The 19027-nt window shown below is 41.7% G+C and overlaps 1 protein-coding gene across 2 annotated transcripts in view; it reads left to right on the forward strand.

Moving 5' to 3' along the window:
* sufu (suppressor of fused homolog (Drosophila)) overlaps positions 1-2444 on the forward strand; it is a 109306-nt gene extending 106862 nt beyond the window's left edge. For both annotated transcript variants that reach the window (XM_072238909.1, XM_072238908.1), the window contains one exon: positions 87-2444. In XM_072238909.1, the coding sequence (XP_072095010.1) occupies positions 87-176 (90 nt within the window). In that variant the 3' untranslated portion in view covers positions 177-2444. The remainder of the gene's footprint in view (positions 1-86) is intronic.
* Positions 2445-19027: the final 16583 nt, after the last annotated feature.

Raw genomic sequence — 19027 nt, forward strand, 5'->3', positions numbered from 1 at the left:
ACTGTTGCTTATTAAATGTTTAATTTTCTATTGATGCCATTTCCAGTTTTACTTTACTCACTAAATATGTTTATTATTTTCTTCAGGTGAAACTGCCAAAGGAGTACAGCTGGCCAGAGAAAAAATTGAAAATCACAATTTTACCCGAATCAGCATTTGACAGTCCTCTGCAGTAGCGGAGAATATCAAGACTAAATGTTATCTATGTAAAAATGCCTTGTCTTTATGTTCCACTTCCAAACTTGCAAAAATAATTTTTGCAGTATATAGTAGTTATATAAAGGATGGCTACCTAGTCAATGTAGTTTAAAACTGTTAAAAAGTCACGCTAATGTTAAATCCATTCCGACTAAACTGGAGACGTGTGTACTTTAGCTCACCGTACCTGTTATTGATGACTAGTATGGGAAGGGAGCAAGAAAATTGGTTGCACATAGTATTTTTATAGCTTATTGTGCCTATCTTATCTCTGACGACTTAAGTGCTGACCAAGTACGGCTTGTCTAAAATTGTACTTGTCCCGTTGATGTGTGGATCATGCCGAAGGTGTGTTCCACAGCAGGAGACTTGTTCTTTTCCTTAAGATTTATTACTTTTGTACAATTTTATTACAATGTTTTCACCACAATCAAAGCACTATTGGGCGGGGTGAGAAATTATAAGAGATCGTTGGAGTAACTCCGTGAAAAGAAAGATGTTCAGGCATTTCCTATTTAACTTTTTCCTTTAATTATAATTGTCTCTCTGTTTAAACACACTTTTAAATACATGAAATTATCAGTAGTTCAATTTTTGGTGGGTTATTTTATTTTCCCCACACCATTGGGTCATAGCCTCTAATAGCATAGCGGGGTGACAGTACATGGCAATATTTTCACCTTTCACTAACGTATCTGCACGGTAGAGTAGTGGTTAGCACGATGGTTTACAACACCAGTGACACGGGTTAATTTCCTGCCGCTGCCTGTATGTTCTCCCTGTGAGCTGTGTGGGTTTCTTTCTACAGTCCAAAGACTTACTGGTTGATAGGTTAATTCATCATTGTAAATTGTCCTGTGATTAGGCCAGGGTTAAATCGGGGGATTGCCGGGCAGCACAGCTGGAAGGGCCGGAAGGGCCCATTCTGTGCTGTATCTCAATAAATAAATCGAGATCGAATGAAACCACATTTAATAAACTCTCCTAACCTCATGATACTTTAGATGGTTATCTGAATCTTGTGTCCTCTATTTACTCTTCCTCCTCTACTTCTGGGGAGGGATTTTTGAGTACCTCCATTAATTCTCCCCTTAGTTTTCTCTTAAACCAGACTTCCCTGGTCTTGGAGCTGGTGTTCCTTATCCATGATTTTTGTTGTAGCATATTTCCTCATCTCTCTACTCAATTTCTTGGTGTTCTTCCAGAAGTTGAGTGACCAACTTGAACACTACTCTAGCTGAGGATTCACTAATTGCTTATAAAAGCTTTGCATAAGGAAGATTTCTCTTTCTGAAGTAATTGGCAATTGTGCGGAAGAAGGATGAGATGTCTTGCAATCATTTTGTTATTAATCCACAGATTGGGGTTTGGGGTATTATTGGTAAGGACAACATTTATTACTGATTCTTAACTGCCCTTGGGATGACGGTGATCATCCACCTCCCTTAACTACTGCAGGCCTGATGGTCGAGCTGCTTTGAAAGTATTAGGGAATTCCCAATGAAGACTAGGCAAGTTGCTGCAGTGCATCTTGCACGTGGAATGTACAGCAATCACATCTAATCAGTGACGGAGGGAGTGATTACTTACTCCACGATGATTCTTACTATGCAGTCTTGTTTATGACACAAAGTCCGGTAATGTCATCTGCATTCAGATACGATTGTTTCAGACTAGCAGCTAAGAATTAATAATTGTAACTTTGTCACCCGTGTCATCCATGTGGCTTTAGAAGATTAGACATGTATTTAATGAGTTTGCTGATATTAATGGATAAAGCCTGATGCTGTCCTGCCACAGTCTCAAAGGCTAGTTCAAAGTTCAATTCACTTCAGTAGTAGCTTGTAATTGGCATTCTAGATGGACATTTTTGTAGTTCATCTCTGTGTGCAGCTTTTGTTTTGCATAGATCTTGTCACACTACAGATTTCATTGAGGATCACCTGCAGAACTGCGGTGTAATTCATGTTTTAGATACTATTTTTAAAATGAATACTAGCAGGTGTTTTTATTGTAGTTGTCTAATGTAAATTTTTCTACCTTGTGTGTAGTGCAGCTTGTCTTGCACTTTTGTAATATTTTTTGAATCACTAAAACTATTCCACCAGTAATGTGTGTGTTAAGGTAACTGATTCCACCAGTAATCTGTGCATTAAGGTAACATAATTCAAGCTGTTTAATTTTTTTGTCTGTACAATGATCCATTTATCTGAAAATAAAGGTTTATTCTATATAACTACATTTCACACCATTCTCACTTCCTGAATTCATTGAAGTTTATATTTTTTATTGTTTATATTTAGTTTATATTTTATCTGTGGAGTTATTTCCTACACTAGGAAAATAATTCTCAACTTGGCTTCTTATTTCCTTCTTACTCAGAAGCATACAAAAACCTTTTCTTGCTAATTCTGTACATGCCAGCTTCAAGAAAACTCTTTAGGGTTTTTTCCCCATTGTGAACTTTATAATTAATTTCCCCCTGAAGTCACTCTCTGGAGAGATGCATGTCCCAGTCTGTTATCTGCGTTTGGGTAGTATTATTCAGGTTGGTAATTCTCAATATTCAGTAATACCCAAAGCTCAGAGGTCAGTATCTTGTCATTTTGTGCTGGTACTGAGAAATTGTCCTGTGTCAATTAATTACTTCATTTGCCTATTGCTCTAGTTTGTCTCACTTGACTGGTGCTCTGCTTGCAACCTAGTTGAAACTAAAATCTCTCTCCTTCAGTACCTGTAAAGGAGAACTAAGTATTGGGACTAATGACAAAAATGTTCGTTGTAAATTTAAATACAGTAATATCTTCAATTATCCAGCACACTTGAAATATTGATGCAGGCCTTGCCCCAGTATATTTGTGTTCATTTTTGGGATATAGTAAATTTCCCAGTTAACATAGGAAGTTTAATGGGAGTGAGAAAAAAGAGATCCTGGTCAGCTGAGAAAGAGCTTGGAAAATAGGGCCCTAGTGCGGGAATGGGGAAGGTGGGAACAAGGACCTGGGTAAGTTGGATGGGAGTGTGGGAAATGTTACCTGTGAGCATGATGCTAAAACATCAGGATTTCTAAGTAGTCTTATAGTAGATTATTGGAATTTGAAGTAATGGTTTGACTCTTGTTAAGAATTGCCCACTCAGGATCAATAAAGTATTCATTATTATTTAAAATGTTTTCAGTCCTTTTCATAAGTTAAAGATTTATAAGGAACCACTTCCAATGCTTTGTTAGACAGTGCAAAGTTAATCCCTTTAACTTGATTATTGCACTTTTGAAATCACTGACCAACCACTATCGTTTGTCTTATGTTTTTCCTATCCTTGGAACTTCTGCTGTTTTCATCCTCTCCTAAGTTTATTTGACACCTATTTTCCCTTGTCCTTCTGATCAAAGTTTTTTAGATCTTGATCATACATGTCACTAATTTTAACCTGTACAGTCACAATATTCACTTTTTCTGAAAGCATGGAAATTTAAGTACATACTGTGGAATTTCAGGTTTGATCTTGCTACCTATCAAGAATCGTACTTTGCAGTTGGCTTCTCAAATCTTGATTTTGTGACATTCTCCTTGCATAGAGGGCAATATTATTTGCTTTTCTAAAAAAACTGAACAAGCTGGGAAATACCTTGTCAGTCAACATTTATGGGAAAACTAATCCTTTACGCCATTAAGGATTGACTAGTAAAATGGTGTTATAATGAAGTAGCAGGTCAAGTATCAGAAATCATGATTCAAAACCTGTATGTGTAATGGTGGAACTTCAACCATTGGTAGGTGTGAATCCAGTGTTAAACTAATGAGCATTTCATTTAATAAAGTAGGTGTATGAAACATTTGAAGATGATGAATTTGAGTTTTATATTCTAAGCTTCAGTATTTCAGCTGCAAACATAGTTGAACTCAATAAATTCCAGTGTTGACTCTGCTTGTCCATACCACTTTTTCCACCACACACTCCTTCCTCAAAAAAAGTTGCATCACATTTTGAGAAATGAAGTTTAAAATATAATCAACAACAAAATGCTGCTTCTCCCATGCTGATCAAGGTTGATGTTCAACATAACAAGGATCCTTGCTAACACAAAATAATCTGCAGATGCTAGGATCAAAGCAACACTCACAGCACATTGGAGGAACTCAGCAGGTTGGGCAGCATCAGTGGAAACAATGAGTCGACGTTTCGGGCCAGAACCCTTCATCAGGACTGAACAAGGAAGGAGGGGGAAGGATTTGAAGAATGCTTGTAGGTTCAGTTGAAAGACCAGTAATTTGAAAGACAAAGGGGTGGGAGAGGGGAAGCAGGGACGGCACAGGCAGGAAAACAATGGGTAGTAGAAGAAGGCTAAACTCAGGTTGGAGGAGCAACACCTCATATACCGTCTAGGTAGTCTCCAGCCCCTTGGTATGAACATAGAATTCTCCAACTTCCGGTAATTCCCTCCCCCTCCCTTCCCCTATCCCTATTTCACTTTGCCCCCTCCCCCAGCTGCCTATCACCTCCCTCATGGTTCTGCCTCCTACTACCCATTGTTTTCCTGTCTATGACGTCCCAGCTTCCCCTCCCCCACCCCTTTGTCTTTCAAAGTACTGGTCTTTCAACTGGACCTACAAGCATTCTTCAAATCCTTCCTCCTCCCTCCTTGACAAAGGGTTCCGGCCTGAAACGTCGACTCATCGTTTCCACTGATGCTGCCCGACCTGCTGAGTTCCTCCAGCGTGCTCCAAGAATCCTTGCTGTCATCACAGTGACTCTCAGTGCAAGTTACCTATGCTTATTACAGGCTGCTAGCAGTGTAGCAACATGAATCCTGGGTCATAAGGCACTATATAGTTTTTTCAAAAATGGAATTTATCTTAAATGTGAACTTATTAAGACTTGATGTGTCTGTAATGTACAGTAGAAAGCATTCTGACTGGCTGCCTGGTGTGGAGGCTCCAATGCACAGGATGACCCTCTTGGCAAGAGGCTGCAGAGGGTTGTAAATTTAGCCTGCTCCATCACAACCACACCAAGGACATCTTCAAGAAGCTGCTCCTTAAGCAGGCAGCATCCATTACTAAGGACCTTAAAAATCTGGGACATGCACGCTTCTTGTTACTGCTATTGGAGAGGAGGTACCTCTCTGCCTGAAGACCTACACTCAATGATACAGAAACAACTTATTTCTCTCTACTGTCATATTTCTAAATAGTTGAGGAACACTACCTCATTATTTCTTTTTTTTAACCTTGTTCCTTTACTACAAAACAAATTTGACACATCTAAGTCTGATAATAAATCTGATGCTTGTCTGGTCCTGCAATCATTGCATTCAGTGTTCATAATGCCCATTCCTCATTCAGACCCTGTTTAGAACTGTCCATGTTCCTCGGGGTGGATAAGATCCAGGCAGCCTTATTACTGGGTCCTGAATGAGTTTGTCAGCTCTTTTAATAACTAATGTCACCAGTAGGACCTCCTGCCCAATGGCGAAACCTTTTGACAGTGCTGATTTGGTGTGGGTGACTTAATTTTGAGTTTGGAGTTGGATATTAGACAAGCTGGTCAATATTATGAATTCTGATTTTATTCCAAGGAACTGGAAAAAATTGTCAAAGTCCAGTTTATTGTTGTATTTACAAGTACGTGTACACAGGTGAAGTGAAAAGCTTATTCACAGCAACATCACAGGCAGATAGCATCCTTGCTCCATCCACAAAAAAGTGTAGTTTCCCGGTGACTGGCCATTTTAATTCCTATCCCCATTCCTATTCCTACTTGTTGGTCCATGGCCTGCTTTCCTGCCGTGATGAAAGCACCGTCAGGTGGAAGAACAATCCCTCATTCTGTTAAGGTAGCCTTCAACCTAATGACACAAAAATTGATTTCTCCAACTTCCAGTAATTTTTCCCTCCCCCTTCCCTCTTTTATTTCCCCCACTCTAGCCTATTGCAGCCTCTTGCCTACCTATCAACTCCTGGTACCCTTCTTCCTTCCTTTTCTCCCATGGCCCACTCTCTCATATCAGGTCCCTTCTTCTCCAGCCCTTTGCCTTTTCCACCTATCACCTTCCAGCTTCTTACTTTAACCCACCCTCCCCCCCAACACTTGGCTTCACCCATCACCTAGCTTGTCCAACAGCCCCTCTCCTACCTTTTTATTCTGGCATCGTCCCCTTCTTTTCCAGTCCTGATGAAGGGTCTTGGCCTGGGACGTTGACTGCTTATCTATTCCCATAGATGCCGCCTGACCTGCTGAGTTACTCCAGCACTGTGTGTGCTGTATTTCCAGCATCCGTAGAATCTCTTGGGTTTATGATTTACAAAAACATAATTAAACTTTTTTTTACAAAGAAGCACAATTAGAACAAAATAAATCAATTTTAATGCATAGTGGTCATGATGTTCCTAAACTGTGTTGCAAGTTAGGTTTGGGTCAAATACCCCAAGAACCGTATAAGATCATAAGACATAGGAACAGAATTAGGCCATTTGGCCCATCAAGTCTGCTCCACCATTCAATCATGGCTGATCCTTTTCCCCTCCCCAGCCTTCTTCCTGTAACCTTTGATCCTGTGTCTAATCAAGAACCTATCAAGCTCTGCCTTAAATGCATTCAACGACCTGGCCTCCACAGCTGCCTGTGGTAATAAATTCCACAAATTTACTACCCTCTGGCTAAAGAAATTTCTCCACACTTCTGTTTTAAATGGATGCTCCACTGTCCTGAGTCTGTACCCTCTTGTTCCAGATTCCCTGTCATGGGAAACATACTTTCCACATCTACTCTGTCTATACCTTTCATCATTTGAAAAGTTTTACTGAGATCCCCCTCATCCTTCTAAATTCCAGTGAGTACAGACCCAGAGTTATCAAACATTTCTCATATGATAACCCTTTCATTCCCAGAATCATCCATGTGAACCTCCTCTAGACCCTCTCCAATGCCAGCACATCTTTTCTCAGATGAGGGGCCCAAAACTGTTCACAATACTCAAGGTGAGGCTTCACCAGTGCCTTATAAAGCCTCAGTATCACATCCCTTTTGAAATAAGTGCTAACATTGCATTTGCCTTCTTCACCACCAACTCAACCTGCAAGTTAACCTTTAGGGTGTTCTGCACAAGGACTCCCAAGTCCCTTTGCATCTCAGATTTTTGGATTTTCTCCCCATTTAGAAATTAGTCTGCGCATATATTTCTTCTACCAAAGTGCATGACCATGCATTTTCCAACATTGTATTTCATTTGCCACTTTCTTGCCCATTCTCCTAATCTGTCTGTCCTTCTGTAGCCTTCCTGTTTCTTCAATGCTACCTGCCCCCTCCGCCAATCTTCATATCAGCTGCAAACTTGGCAGCAAAGCCATCTGTTCCATAATCTAAATCATTAATATACAGCATAAAAAGTAGCGGTCCCAACACCGAACCCTATGAAACACCACTAGTCACTGGCAGCCAATCAGAAAAAGATCCTTTTATTCCCACTCACTGCCTCCTACCAATCAGCTAATGCTCTAACCATGCCAATAACTTTCCTGTAATGCCATGGACTCTTAACTTGGTAAGCAGCCTCATGTGTGGCACCTTGTCAAAGGCCTTCTGAAAGTCCAGATATACAACATCCACTGCATTCCCTTCATCGATCCTAATTGTAATCTCCTCAAAGAATTCCAGCAGGTTCATCAGACAAGAATTTCCCTTAAGGAAACCATGCTGACTTTGTCCTATCTTGTTCTGTGTCACCAAGTGCTCCATGACCTTATCCTTAACAATTGACTCCAACATCTTCCCAAATACTCAGGTCAGGCCAACTGGTCTATAATTTCCTTTCTGCTGTCTTCCTCCTTAATTTATTTTTTTTCAGAAATAAATATCAATATAACATGTGTGTTTATTTAGACCTCTAATAACAGAAAAGGCTGCCATTCAGTAATATCCTTCACCACTACATTCACCACTATCTCCTCCCTCCCCCCCAGGAAACCTAAATATTTGCCCCAGTTTTGTGTATGGATGTCCAATGTATCAAACTGTTTGTAAGACGTGTTCAAAAGCTGCCACTTTGGCTATTTCTGTGACCCACTCCTGAAATGATGGCTCCCCCCAAGTTCCTCCAGCCTCTAAGTATAATTTGTCTTCCTACCATTATATTTGTCTGGATCCAATTTTGAGAGTGTTTATCCCCAAGTAACCCAAGTGTGTCTCCCAAGACTAAAAGTCTGGGGCAGAAAGGGAGTTGAATACCCAAAACTTCACCAATATACTTATGTATCATAGTCCAAAATTCTTGAATTCTGGGACAGGACCAGAGTGCATGTACTCAGTCCCCTTTATCCACCTCACTGGCCAGTATTCAGGGGTGTTTTTCAACCCTAATCTATGTCACCTTGCTGGAGTCCAATAGAAACGATGTCGGATCTTAAACTGATAAAGGCGCACCCTCAGGTCTCTTGACATTGTCTTGACATTTTTGTAAATTTTGTCCCACTCTTTTGTCTCAAAAGTCACACTCAGGTCTTTTTCCCATGCTCTTTTAAGACCCAACAGAACTTTGTCCCCGGAGATTTGTGGTAAAGCTGAATAATAAGTTGAGGCTTCGTGACCTTTACCATATGCAGCCAGTACAGTAGACAGTATCGAAGCAACTTGTGGGGGTTGCTGTGTAGAATCAGAAGTTGTATGCAGCAAATGATGCAGTTGAAGATATCTCCAAAATTGTGACCTAGAGATATCGTACTGTTGGATTAATCGATTAAAAGGTTTTAAACTATCACCATTATAAAGGTCTCCCAATTTAATTATGCCTTTCCTTTGCCATTCCCTCCAGAAGAAAGGGGACTTATCAATACACAACTTTGGATTCATCCAGATACTCGAGGCTTCATTCAAATATGGATTAAATTTAAATAATCTGGCTAGTTTATTCTAGAACAAATGCATATGCGATATAATTGGGTGAGACCTTGCCTCAGGAGGTAACTTGATAGACAAACATTGTAATGGAGGGATGGGAGGAAGAGCAGAACACTCAATGTGATACCAAGGATGCGCTCTCTCCGGAGGGAGAGATCAATGTGCTAAATGTTTAAGAGTAAAGGTATAGTAATAATATATTAACTTTGGCAAACCTAAGGCCCCCCTTTCAACTAGCAATTGTAATTTGTTAAAATTTAAGCATGGGCGTTCATCATTCCAAATAAAAGCCTTAATTATTTTATCAAATTGCTTAAAATATGTTAATGGGATTTGCACTGGTAACTATTGGAACAGATAATTAATCTTTGGAATGCTAGTCATCTTTAAGGCATTTACTTTTCCGGACATCACATGAAATTCTCTGCAACAATGGATCAAAATTTATCTTCACTAAATCCTTCAACTGAGGGGAAAGTTAATATCGTATACCCTTCTTTGGCCAGTGAAATTGGCCTGGGTGAAAAGCAGATGCAGGGCAATATGCAGTCAACAGTAGCACTTGTGATTTTGTCCAATTAACCTTATAACCTGAGAATCTAGAGTAAGACTTTATAATGTTAAAAAGACATGGCACTGATCGACTCGGGTCCGACACAAATAATAAAATATCATCGCATAAAACATTGGTTTATGAACCTGTCCTCCCACAGATATCCCTATAAAGTTCTCATTCTCTCTGTTAGCTGCTGCCAGGGGCTCCAAAGCTAGACAGAACAGCATTGGAGAAAGTGAGGAGCCCTGTTGGGTACCCCTTCCGAGAGAGAAGCAAGGTGAAATGTAACCACCAGTTTGAACCACTGCTTCAGGGTTACTATAAAAAGATGGGTCCAAATCCAAAAAAATTGAAGAATCTTAAACAGATAGCCCCATTCCGCCTGATCAAATGCCTTTTCAGCATCGAGTGAGATAGCTGCTAGAGGTGACTGATAATCGGCCACCAACCACATAATATTCACCAGATGCCTTATGTTATCAGGTGAGCTGTAGCCCCTGATAAATCCCATCTGATCACTATGTATCAACCATGTTATTACTACATCTAAACAGTTTGCAAGGATCTTTGATAACATTTTGGATTAGGGAAATTGGTCTATAATTCTTACATTCACACGGGTCTTTACCCTCTTTCAGAATCAATGTAATTAGCGCTTGTGATAAAGTAGAGGGTAACTACCCCACTCTATAGACTCATTGTACATATTCAACAGTAATAGAGCTGGCTCCTCCGCATAGCATTTAAAAAATTCTGCTGTAAATCCATCTAGGCCAGGAGCTTTCCCAGTAGGTAAGGTCTTAATCACTGATATAATTTCTTCCAGTGTTATAGCCGTCTTCCTCCTTTGTTAAACACTGGAGTGGCATTTTCAATTTTCCAGTCCTTTGGCGCTATGCCACAGTCCAATGAGATTTGAAAGATCATTACTAACCCCTCCACAATCTACTGCTACTTCTTTCAGAACCGTTGGGTGCAGTTCATCTCGTTCAAGTCACTTATGCACCCTTGGGTCTTTCAGCTTTTTGAGCACCTTCTCCCTTGTAGCAGTAACTGCACTCACTTCTCTTCCCTCACACCCTTCAACATCTGGCACACTGCTAGGGTCTTCCACAGCAAAGACATGCAAAATGCTCATTTAGTTCATCTGCCATCTCCTTGTCCCCTGTTATTATTTCTCTGGCCTCATTTTCTAGTGGTCCTATATCTACTCTCATCTCTCTTTTATATTTTTACATACTTGTAAAAGCTTTTACTATCCACTTTGATTTTATTTGCTAGCTTGCTTTCATATTTCATATTTTCCCTCCTAATGATTATTTTAGTTGCGCTCCATAGGTTTTTAAAAGCTTCCCAATCCTCTGTTTTTCTGCTAATTTTTGTGTTGTATGCCCTCTCTTTTGCTTTTACATTAGCTTTGACTTCCCTTGTCAGCCACAGTTGTACTATTTTGCCATTTGAGTATTTCTTTGATTTTGGAATACATCTATCCTGTACCTTCCTCATTTTTTCCCAGAAACTCAGACCATTGTTGCTCTGCTGTATTGTTGCCAGCAGCTCCTTCCAATTTACTTTGGCCAACTTCTCTCTCATGCCACTGTAATTTCCTTCACTCCACTGAAATGCTGCTATGTCAGACTTTATCAGATTTCAAGGTAAACTCAATCATATCGTGATCACTGCCTCCTAAGGGTTCTTTTATCTTAAGCTCCTTAATCACCTCTGGTTCATTACATAACACCCAATCCAGTATAACTGATCCTCTAGTAACCTCAATGACAAACTGCACAAAAAAATCATCTCGTAGGCATTCAACAAACTCACCCTCTTGAGATCCATTACCAGCCTGATTTTCCCAATGAAGGGAAGTAGATTCTCTTGAACCTGGTTGTGTGGGAAGCTTCTGTACCTCACGCCGGACAGTAGAGGATCTTTGGTGATAGACGTCAGGGAAGATGTGCATGTCGTGTATTGAACTGAGTCCAGTGCTCTGCAGCTTTTTACAGTCTCGTGCATTTAAACTTCTGAACACAACTGTGATGTAAGCAGTGTTTCATGACAAGCCCTTAACCATCTAAGAAAGAAAGATGCCCAAGTGCCTTCCTTATGAGCGCATCTGTGCGCAGGAGCACAGGATAGCTCATCCTACGAGAAAAATTGAACTCAGTAGTGATCGACTTCACCAGCTATTTTGAATTTCTCTCCAAAACAACCTACTGGCAAGGTGCTAAAAAGCTGATTCGTGCTTCTCATTGAAGACGCCTAAGCTGTGGCATTTTAATCTTGATGCATAAAAAAAGTCCCAGCATCTTGAGTTATCAGATTTAAACTGTTGTTAACATCTTGATTTTTTGTCACTTCTTGATATTTGCCTCAATCGAAGTTCAAAGTAAGTTTATTATCAAAGTACATATACAATCCTGAGATTCATTTTCTTGCAGGCATACTCAATAAACCCAATAACCATAACAGAATTAGTGAAAGACCCCACCAACAGGGCAGACAACCAGTGTGCAAAAGACAACAAACTACAAATACAAAAACAGAGTAATAATACTGTAATACTAATAAATAAGCAATACATATTGAGAACTTGTGATGAAGAATCCTTGAAAGTGAGTCCATAGGTTGTGGGAATAGATTGGTGATGGGGCAGTCAAGTTGAGTGAAGTTATCCCCTCTGGTTTAAGAGCATCATGGTTGAGGAGTAATAAATGTTCCTGAACTTGGTGGTGTGGGCCCTGAGGCCCCTGTACCTTCTTTCTGATGGCAGCAGCAAGAAGAGAGCACGTCCTGGGTGATGGGGGTTCTTGATGATGGATGCTGCTTTCCTGTGACTGATCTCTATGTAGGTATGCTCAATGACGGGAAGGCTTTACCCGAGATGGAATGGACCGTATCCACTACCTTTTGCAGGATTTTCCAATCAAGTGCATTGACGTTTCCATACCAGACTGTGATGCAGCCAGTCAATATACTCTCCACCATAAATCGATAGAAGTTTGTCAGAATTTTAAATGTCATACTGAATCTTCACAAACTCCTAAGGAAGTAGAGGAGCTGCCGTGCTTTCTTTGTAAATACACTTATTTGTGAGGCCCAGCACAGCTCCTCTGAAATTGCAACACTAAAGAATTTTGAAGTTGCTGACCCTCTCTACCTCTGAGCCCCTGATGAGGACGGGCTCATGGACGTCTAGCTTCTTCCTCCTGAAGTCTATAGTCATCTCCTTGGTCTTGCTGACATTGAGTAAGAGTTTGTTGTTGTGACACCACTCAGCCAGATTGTCAAACTTCCTCCTAAATACTGATCTGTCACCACCTTTGATTTGGCCCACAATACTGAGAGATCAAAAGGCAGGCAGTCAGAGCTGAACCCTGGCTCGCCTTCCACATTCGCCTCGATGTTTCAGTTTCCCTCGACGCTTTAATCAGCAAAATGGAGTCAATCATCGGCTCGTGCCCTGTCTCTGAGCTCCTTCGTCACGAGCTCGCACTCACTTCCTGGAATCTTCCCGGAGGCAGCAAAGCACGGGATCGCTCACTGGATATGCAAACTGTAAATCGCGGGCTCTAACAGTTCCCAGAAACACACTGAAGATGAAAAGCAGATGTAAAAGAGGTGAAATAAACAGTTGTGTGGATTACATGGAAGACGTTGACCAGACAAGCATTGTATGCTGGCACCATCTTAACTGGAGCACCTTGTAATGTTCTTGGTGGCCAGACTAGAATACCTCTCATCTGGCCCTCAGGAGGCTGCAGATCATGGAGCTCATCCAGGGTTCCGGATCAAAAACTAGTGATGATAATAGATATATGGTGTAAATAAGATCATCTACAAAGAACTGCCAATTCCAAAACCCAGGGTAGCTACATTTGCTGGTGGAGAGAAAAGGGAGTTCTGAAGGCCACTTGACCTTGAAATGCGAACATTTCCATTTGGGGGAAAACATAAAGCATATTGTCTCGATGGGTATTCATTTTATTTTTGAATCATTGAAAAGCGATTAAATGCTCTTCAGCAGTTGTGATAAGAGACACTGATCGTGTGCATAGCCAGAGATTTTTACCCAGGGTGGAAATAGCTATTACAGGGGGCATGATTTGAAGGTGATAGGAGAAAAGTAAAAGGGGATGTTAGGAATATTTTATTTTTACAAAGAGTGGCTGGAGCATGGAATAGGCTGCTGGGGAGGTGATCGAGGCAGATACATTAGAGACATTTAAGAGAGTCTTAGATAGGCACGTGGATTATTGGAAAAAAATAGGTCTACATAAGAGGAAGAGATAGAATGATCTTAGAGTAGGTTAAAAAGTCAGTACAACATCGTAGGCTGAATGGCCTCCTACTGTAAAGTCCTATGATGTTAACATAAATTGCCACTCATGTTGGATGCCAGTGTATTTTTATCTGCTGGGAGCCAAGTTAGCTATTGTAACTGTGCATAGCTCATTAAGCTGACAACAGTAGTCAGAGATGCTTTAAGTATGAAGGTGACAATTTGGGAAGAGTAAGCATTTGGTACAAGAAAATTCACCGTTAACAGATGAAAAAGTCTGGGGCCCTTCAGCAGGAAACGTTAGAACATTAAGGATAGAATAAACAAGTTTTCTTGGAGAATGCTAACTTCCAGTTCTGCAAAGCTTTCAACAAGGAGCAAGAGGATGTGCTCAGTTGGACACAGCCTTGGCCTGTTCAGAGCAGTTCTTGGCCCTGAAACTTAGGGAGGATGCACTTCTCCAGGAGGAAATGAGCAATAGATTTTCCAGATGGACACCGGGGTTAAATTACAAGACATTGCAGCTGTGTTCACTAACAAAAAGTTATTAGAATGATTTATTTTTATTATTTTTATTTAGAGATAGTTCTTTGAAGATGTGGAAGTTCTTTGAATGTGAAGCAAGTGCTGTTGATATACAACAGAGGCATCCCGCATGGGACAGCAAGCCAAGTTATGGAAATCCACCCTTTCAGAGCTGAGTTAATTTATTTATTTGAGATAACAGACTTCCAGCCCAACAAGCCCGTGTCGAACAATTAACCTTGTATGTGGGAAGGAACTGGAGCATCTGGAGGGTCATGTCACAGGAGAACGGATAAACTTCTCATGGACAGTGGTGGGAGGAGAAGATGCCGGCGCGACGCAGCTGGCAGCAGCCACTCCGGTGGTGATGTCTGTTTCTGTCAAGTAGGGTGCTGTGCACAATCCTGATTTTATGGAGATGGACGTGAGAGAACAGAGGAACATCTGGTGAATTTTCTGAAATGCCCGCTTTGCTGCTGCTGCTGCTGTGTGATCCAGAATCTCCGGAGCAGAAGGCCCCAAGTCCTCAGCTTTGCTTGTTGCTCGGCGGCTGGGGTGAGGTCGAAGCGCTCGGCAGAGATGGTGCTCGGAGAGGCTGTGTCGGAGGCTCAAAGTTTTCAGACGGACTCAGAGTCGGCTGTGGTCGGGTGCTTCCAATGCATCGACAGTTGTCAGTGCCTGGAGGTTTATGGCAGAGAGAGTTTCTCCCTTCTACCACCTGCGTGAGATGATGGGGCTATCGGGACTTTGAGACTTTTTTTTACTGTGCCCATGGTCTGCTCTTCATCAAATTATGGTATTGCTTTGCACTGTTGTAACTATATGTTATAATTATGTGGTTTTGTCAGTTTTAGTCCTGGTTTGTCCTGTGTTTCTGTGATATCATTCTGGAGGAACATTGTATCATTTTTTAATGCATGCATTTCTAAATGACAATAAACGAGGACTGAGTGTCCTCATAACCTAAAAAAAATTGAACCCGGGTTGTTGGCATGGTTATGGAAACCACTACGCGGCCGTGCCACCAAGATGTAGTACATTTGTTTGAAGTGTTACATTTTTTTAGCTGTGCATTTCATTGTAAGGGTTGGTAATTGTCTTGTGAACTCGGTCAGTGTCTGGGTCCAGTCCTACTCTCCAAAGCCTGTTGCTTCCACATTGGTGAGTTCCTGGCAAATGAAATGCCACGCTGACCCCAGAATTGCTGTGAGATCTTGTTAAGTGGTGTTCTCAGGCTTACCACATACCAAAATCTGAATGCTCATAAGCATTTAAAAAACACAAAATTATGAAATTAAAAAAAGAGTAACATGAGATTAGTTCGTAAATGTAAAAATGACGCTAGAAGCAATTACAGTTATTTAAATCAAATTTACTTACATCTGCGAACGGGGACAGCATATTTGCACTAACATAACATTTGCAATCATTCCTTCTTGTTTCTGAAGTTGGGGAAATCTGCTGGGGTGTGTGCTACCCCACCGACATCTATGACGAGTGCTCTGGATTCGATATTAATTAGAGCTGTGCCTTAGCTTAAGAGTGCTGAACCTCTGCTTAGTTTTGAAGGCAAAAGCCAGTATTTCCAAGTTAATCTGCCACCTTCTAAGTGGGCCATTAAATTTAAATTTAGGATTAACAGATTTTTAAAGTCGGGTCACAAATTACACATGGCAGAATTAGTTCAAGAAGATGAATAGCCTCCTTTTGTACTGATGTTTTCCAAGTTCCCGTCTGAAAGAGAGTTCTGCTTTTTGCTTCGGCCAGGCAAAAACTCCTTCCACTTCTTGCCGTGAGACAAGAAAAAATATCTGGGGATTCCCAGTGGCCAGCCATTGAAATTCCTCTGCCCATTCCTATTCCGACATGTCAGTCCATGGCCTCCTCTACTGCCGCAATGAGGGCATTTTCAGGTTGAAGGAGCAACACCTCATATTCCATCTGGGTAGCCTCCAACTTGACAGCGTGAACATCAGTTTATCTAACTTCCAGTCATTTCTCTACCCCTCCCATCTCCTCGCTTCTTCCATTCCCATTCTGGGTCCCTTCTCACCCCTCCTCACTACCCATCACCTCCCTCTGCTGTCCCTCCTCCTTCCCTTTCTCCCATGCTCTGTTCTTCTCTCCTATCAGATTCCCCCTTCTGCCCTTTACCTTTTCCACCTCTCACTTCCCACCTTCACACTTTGCCCCCTCCCTCACCTACTTACCTCCTCCCCCCAATCTGGTTTCTACCCATTCCCCTCCGCCAGCCTACATTCTCTGACCTCCCATCCTGATGAAGGGACTTGGCCCAAAAAGTCAACAGTTTATTCCTCTCCACAGATGCTGCCTGACCTGCTGAGTTCCAGCATTTTGTGTTTGTTACTCTGGATTTCCGGCATCTGCACAATCCATTCTGTTTAAAAATTAGGTACCCTGCTCTGCCACACAAGTACGCTCACTCACTTCCTCAGATCTTGGCCGGAGATCAGCCTCAGTAGTGTTGGCGATCTCATAGGTAAATTCAGCCACACTCTTAACATATCAGAAAGTTTGTTCATCTGCTTCATGATAAAGGTGTGTTTTACGTTTTCTCTCCTGCCTCCTTCGTGTCTCCTTTGCATCAGTCTTCACTGTATGGTGGAAGTTCCAGGTGTCAGGGGGCATGAAGTGTGTGAAGTTACCATAACTAGGGAGAAGTTTCTTTGCAAAATGAAAAGTCTGAAGGTAGTTCAGTCACCTGGACCAGATGGTTTACACCTCAGGGTTCTGAAAGAGATGGCTGAAGAGATCGTGGATACATTAGTAATGATCTTTCACAATAACAGCGGAGCAAAGTCAAGATGGCGCTAAATGGCGACTCCTTTGCATGTATCTTCAGAAACAGCTCCATTTCTATCCTTGATATCCCTTTTTTCCCTTTTCAAGGTTCTTTTGAGGACCCTGACCTGGAGTTACACTCTGACTTTGGTTCTTTGCGGGAATGGGACCCGCTCTCGGGGCCTCATGACCGGCCACTTTTCAATATGCCAAGGACGCCGCCTGGAAGACTAGCAGGATGACTTCAGGATGACGGATTTTCATGGCTCTGGAGATGGTTGATTCAAGGCTGGTGTCCCTGACTGAGGCGTCGCAGGAGAACACGTAACATCGGGAGTAGTGGGTTAGCTGCTGGCTGTGTGTCCAGAGAGCTGAGCCCTCTGGAGCTTGCAAAAAGCTGCACAACAGACTTTTAACACCATAAGTCAGCGAGTTGTTTGTATTGGCTCCCCTCTCGCTGTGAAATGGGAGATGCAGAGCCTGAGGTATGTTGAATACCGGGTGAACGAGTAGTCTTTGGAGTACTGCAAGTCTGTGTCTTTACCGGTGCTTTGCTGCATGCTTGAGTGCTTGGTGGGGGGTGCTGATGCTTTTTTGCTGGTGGGGGGGGATCGTTGCCTTGCTGCTGCTCATGTGTGGGAGGTGCTTTGGGGTTCTAACATTTAACTGTCATTCATTCTTTGGAGCACATCTCTGTTGTCATGGATGTTTGCGAAGAAAAAGAATTTCAGGATGTATATTGTGTACAGTTCTCTGACATTAAATGTACCTACCTATTGAATCGCTAGATTCTGGATGGTTCTGGAAGACTGGAAAATTGGAAATTTCACTCCACTCTTTAAGAAGGGAGAGAGGCAGAAGAAGGAAATTATAGGCCAGTTAGTCTGACCTCAGTGGTTGGGAAGGTGTTGGAGTCGATTGTTAGGGATGGGGTCTCAGGATACTTGGAGGCTCATGATAAAATAGGCCGTAGTCAGCATGGTTTCCTCAAGTGAAAATATTGTCTGAAAAATCTGTTGGAATTCTTTGAAGAAATAGGATGCAGGATAGACAGATAAGAATCAGGCAATGTTGTGTACTTGGATTTTCAGAAGGTCTTTGACAAGGTACCGCACATGAGGCTGCTTAATAAGCTACGAGCCCATGGTATTACGGGAAAGATTATAGCATGGATAAAGCAGTGGCTGATTGGCAGGAGGCAAAGAGTGGAATAAAGAGAGCCTTTTCTGACTGGCTGCTGGTGACTAGTGGCGTTCAACGGGGGTCTGTGTTGGGACCTCTTCATATTACATTGTATGTCAATGATTTGGAATTGATGGCTATGTTGCAAAGTTCAGTACCATATTAAGGTAGGTGGAGGGGCAGGTAGTTATGAGGCAGTAGAGAGGATACAGAAGGACTTAGACAGATTAGGAGAATGGGCAAAGAAATGACAGATGGAATACAGTGTCGGGAAGTGCAGTTTGGTAGAAGAAATGAAAGGGTTGACTATTTTCTAAGTGGAGAGAAAATACAAAAAAAACTGAGGTGCAAAGGGATTTGGGAGTCCTTGTGCATAATTTCCTAAAGGTTGATTTGCAGATTGAGTCTGTGGTGAGGAACACAAATGCAATGTTAGTTTTCATTTCAAGAGGACTTGAATATAAAAGGAAGGATTACAAAGCACTGGTGAGGCCTTCCTTGGAGTATCGTGAGCAGTTTTGGGCCTCGTATCTGAGAAAGGATGTGCTGAAACTGGAGAGGGTTCAAAGGAGGTTCATGAAAATGAT

This window comes from Mobula birostris, chromosome 21, assembly GCF_030028105.1.
Source record: "Mobula birostris isolate sMobBir1 chromosome 21, sMobBir1.hap1, whole genome shotgun sequence".
In the NCBI taxonomy this organism is placed as follows: Eukaryota; Metazoa; Chordata; class Chondrichthyes; order Myliobatiformes; family Myliobatidae; genus Mobula; species Mobula birostris.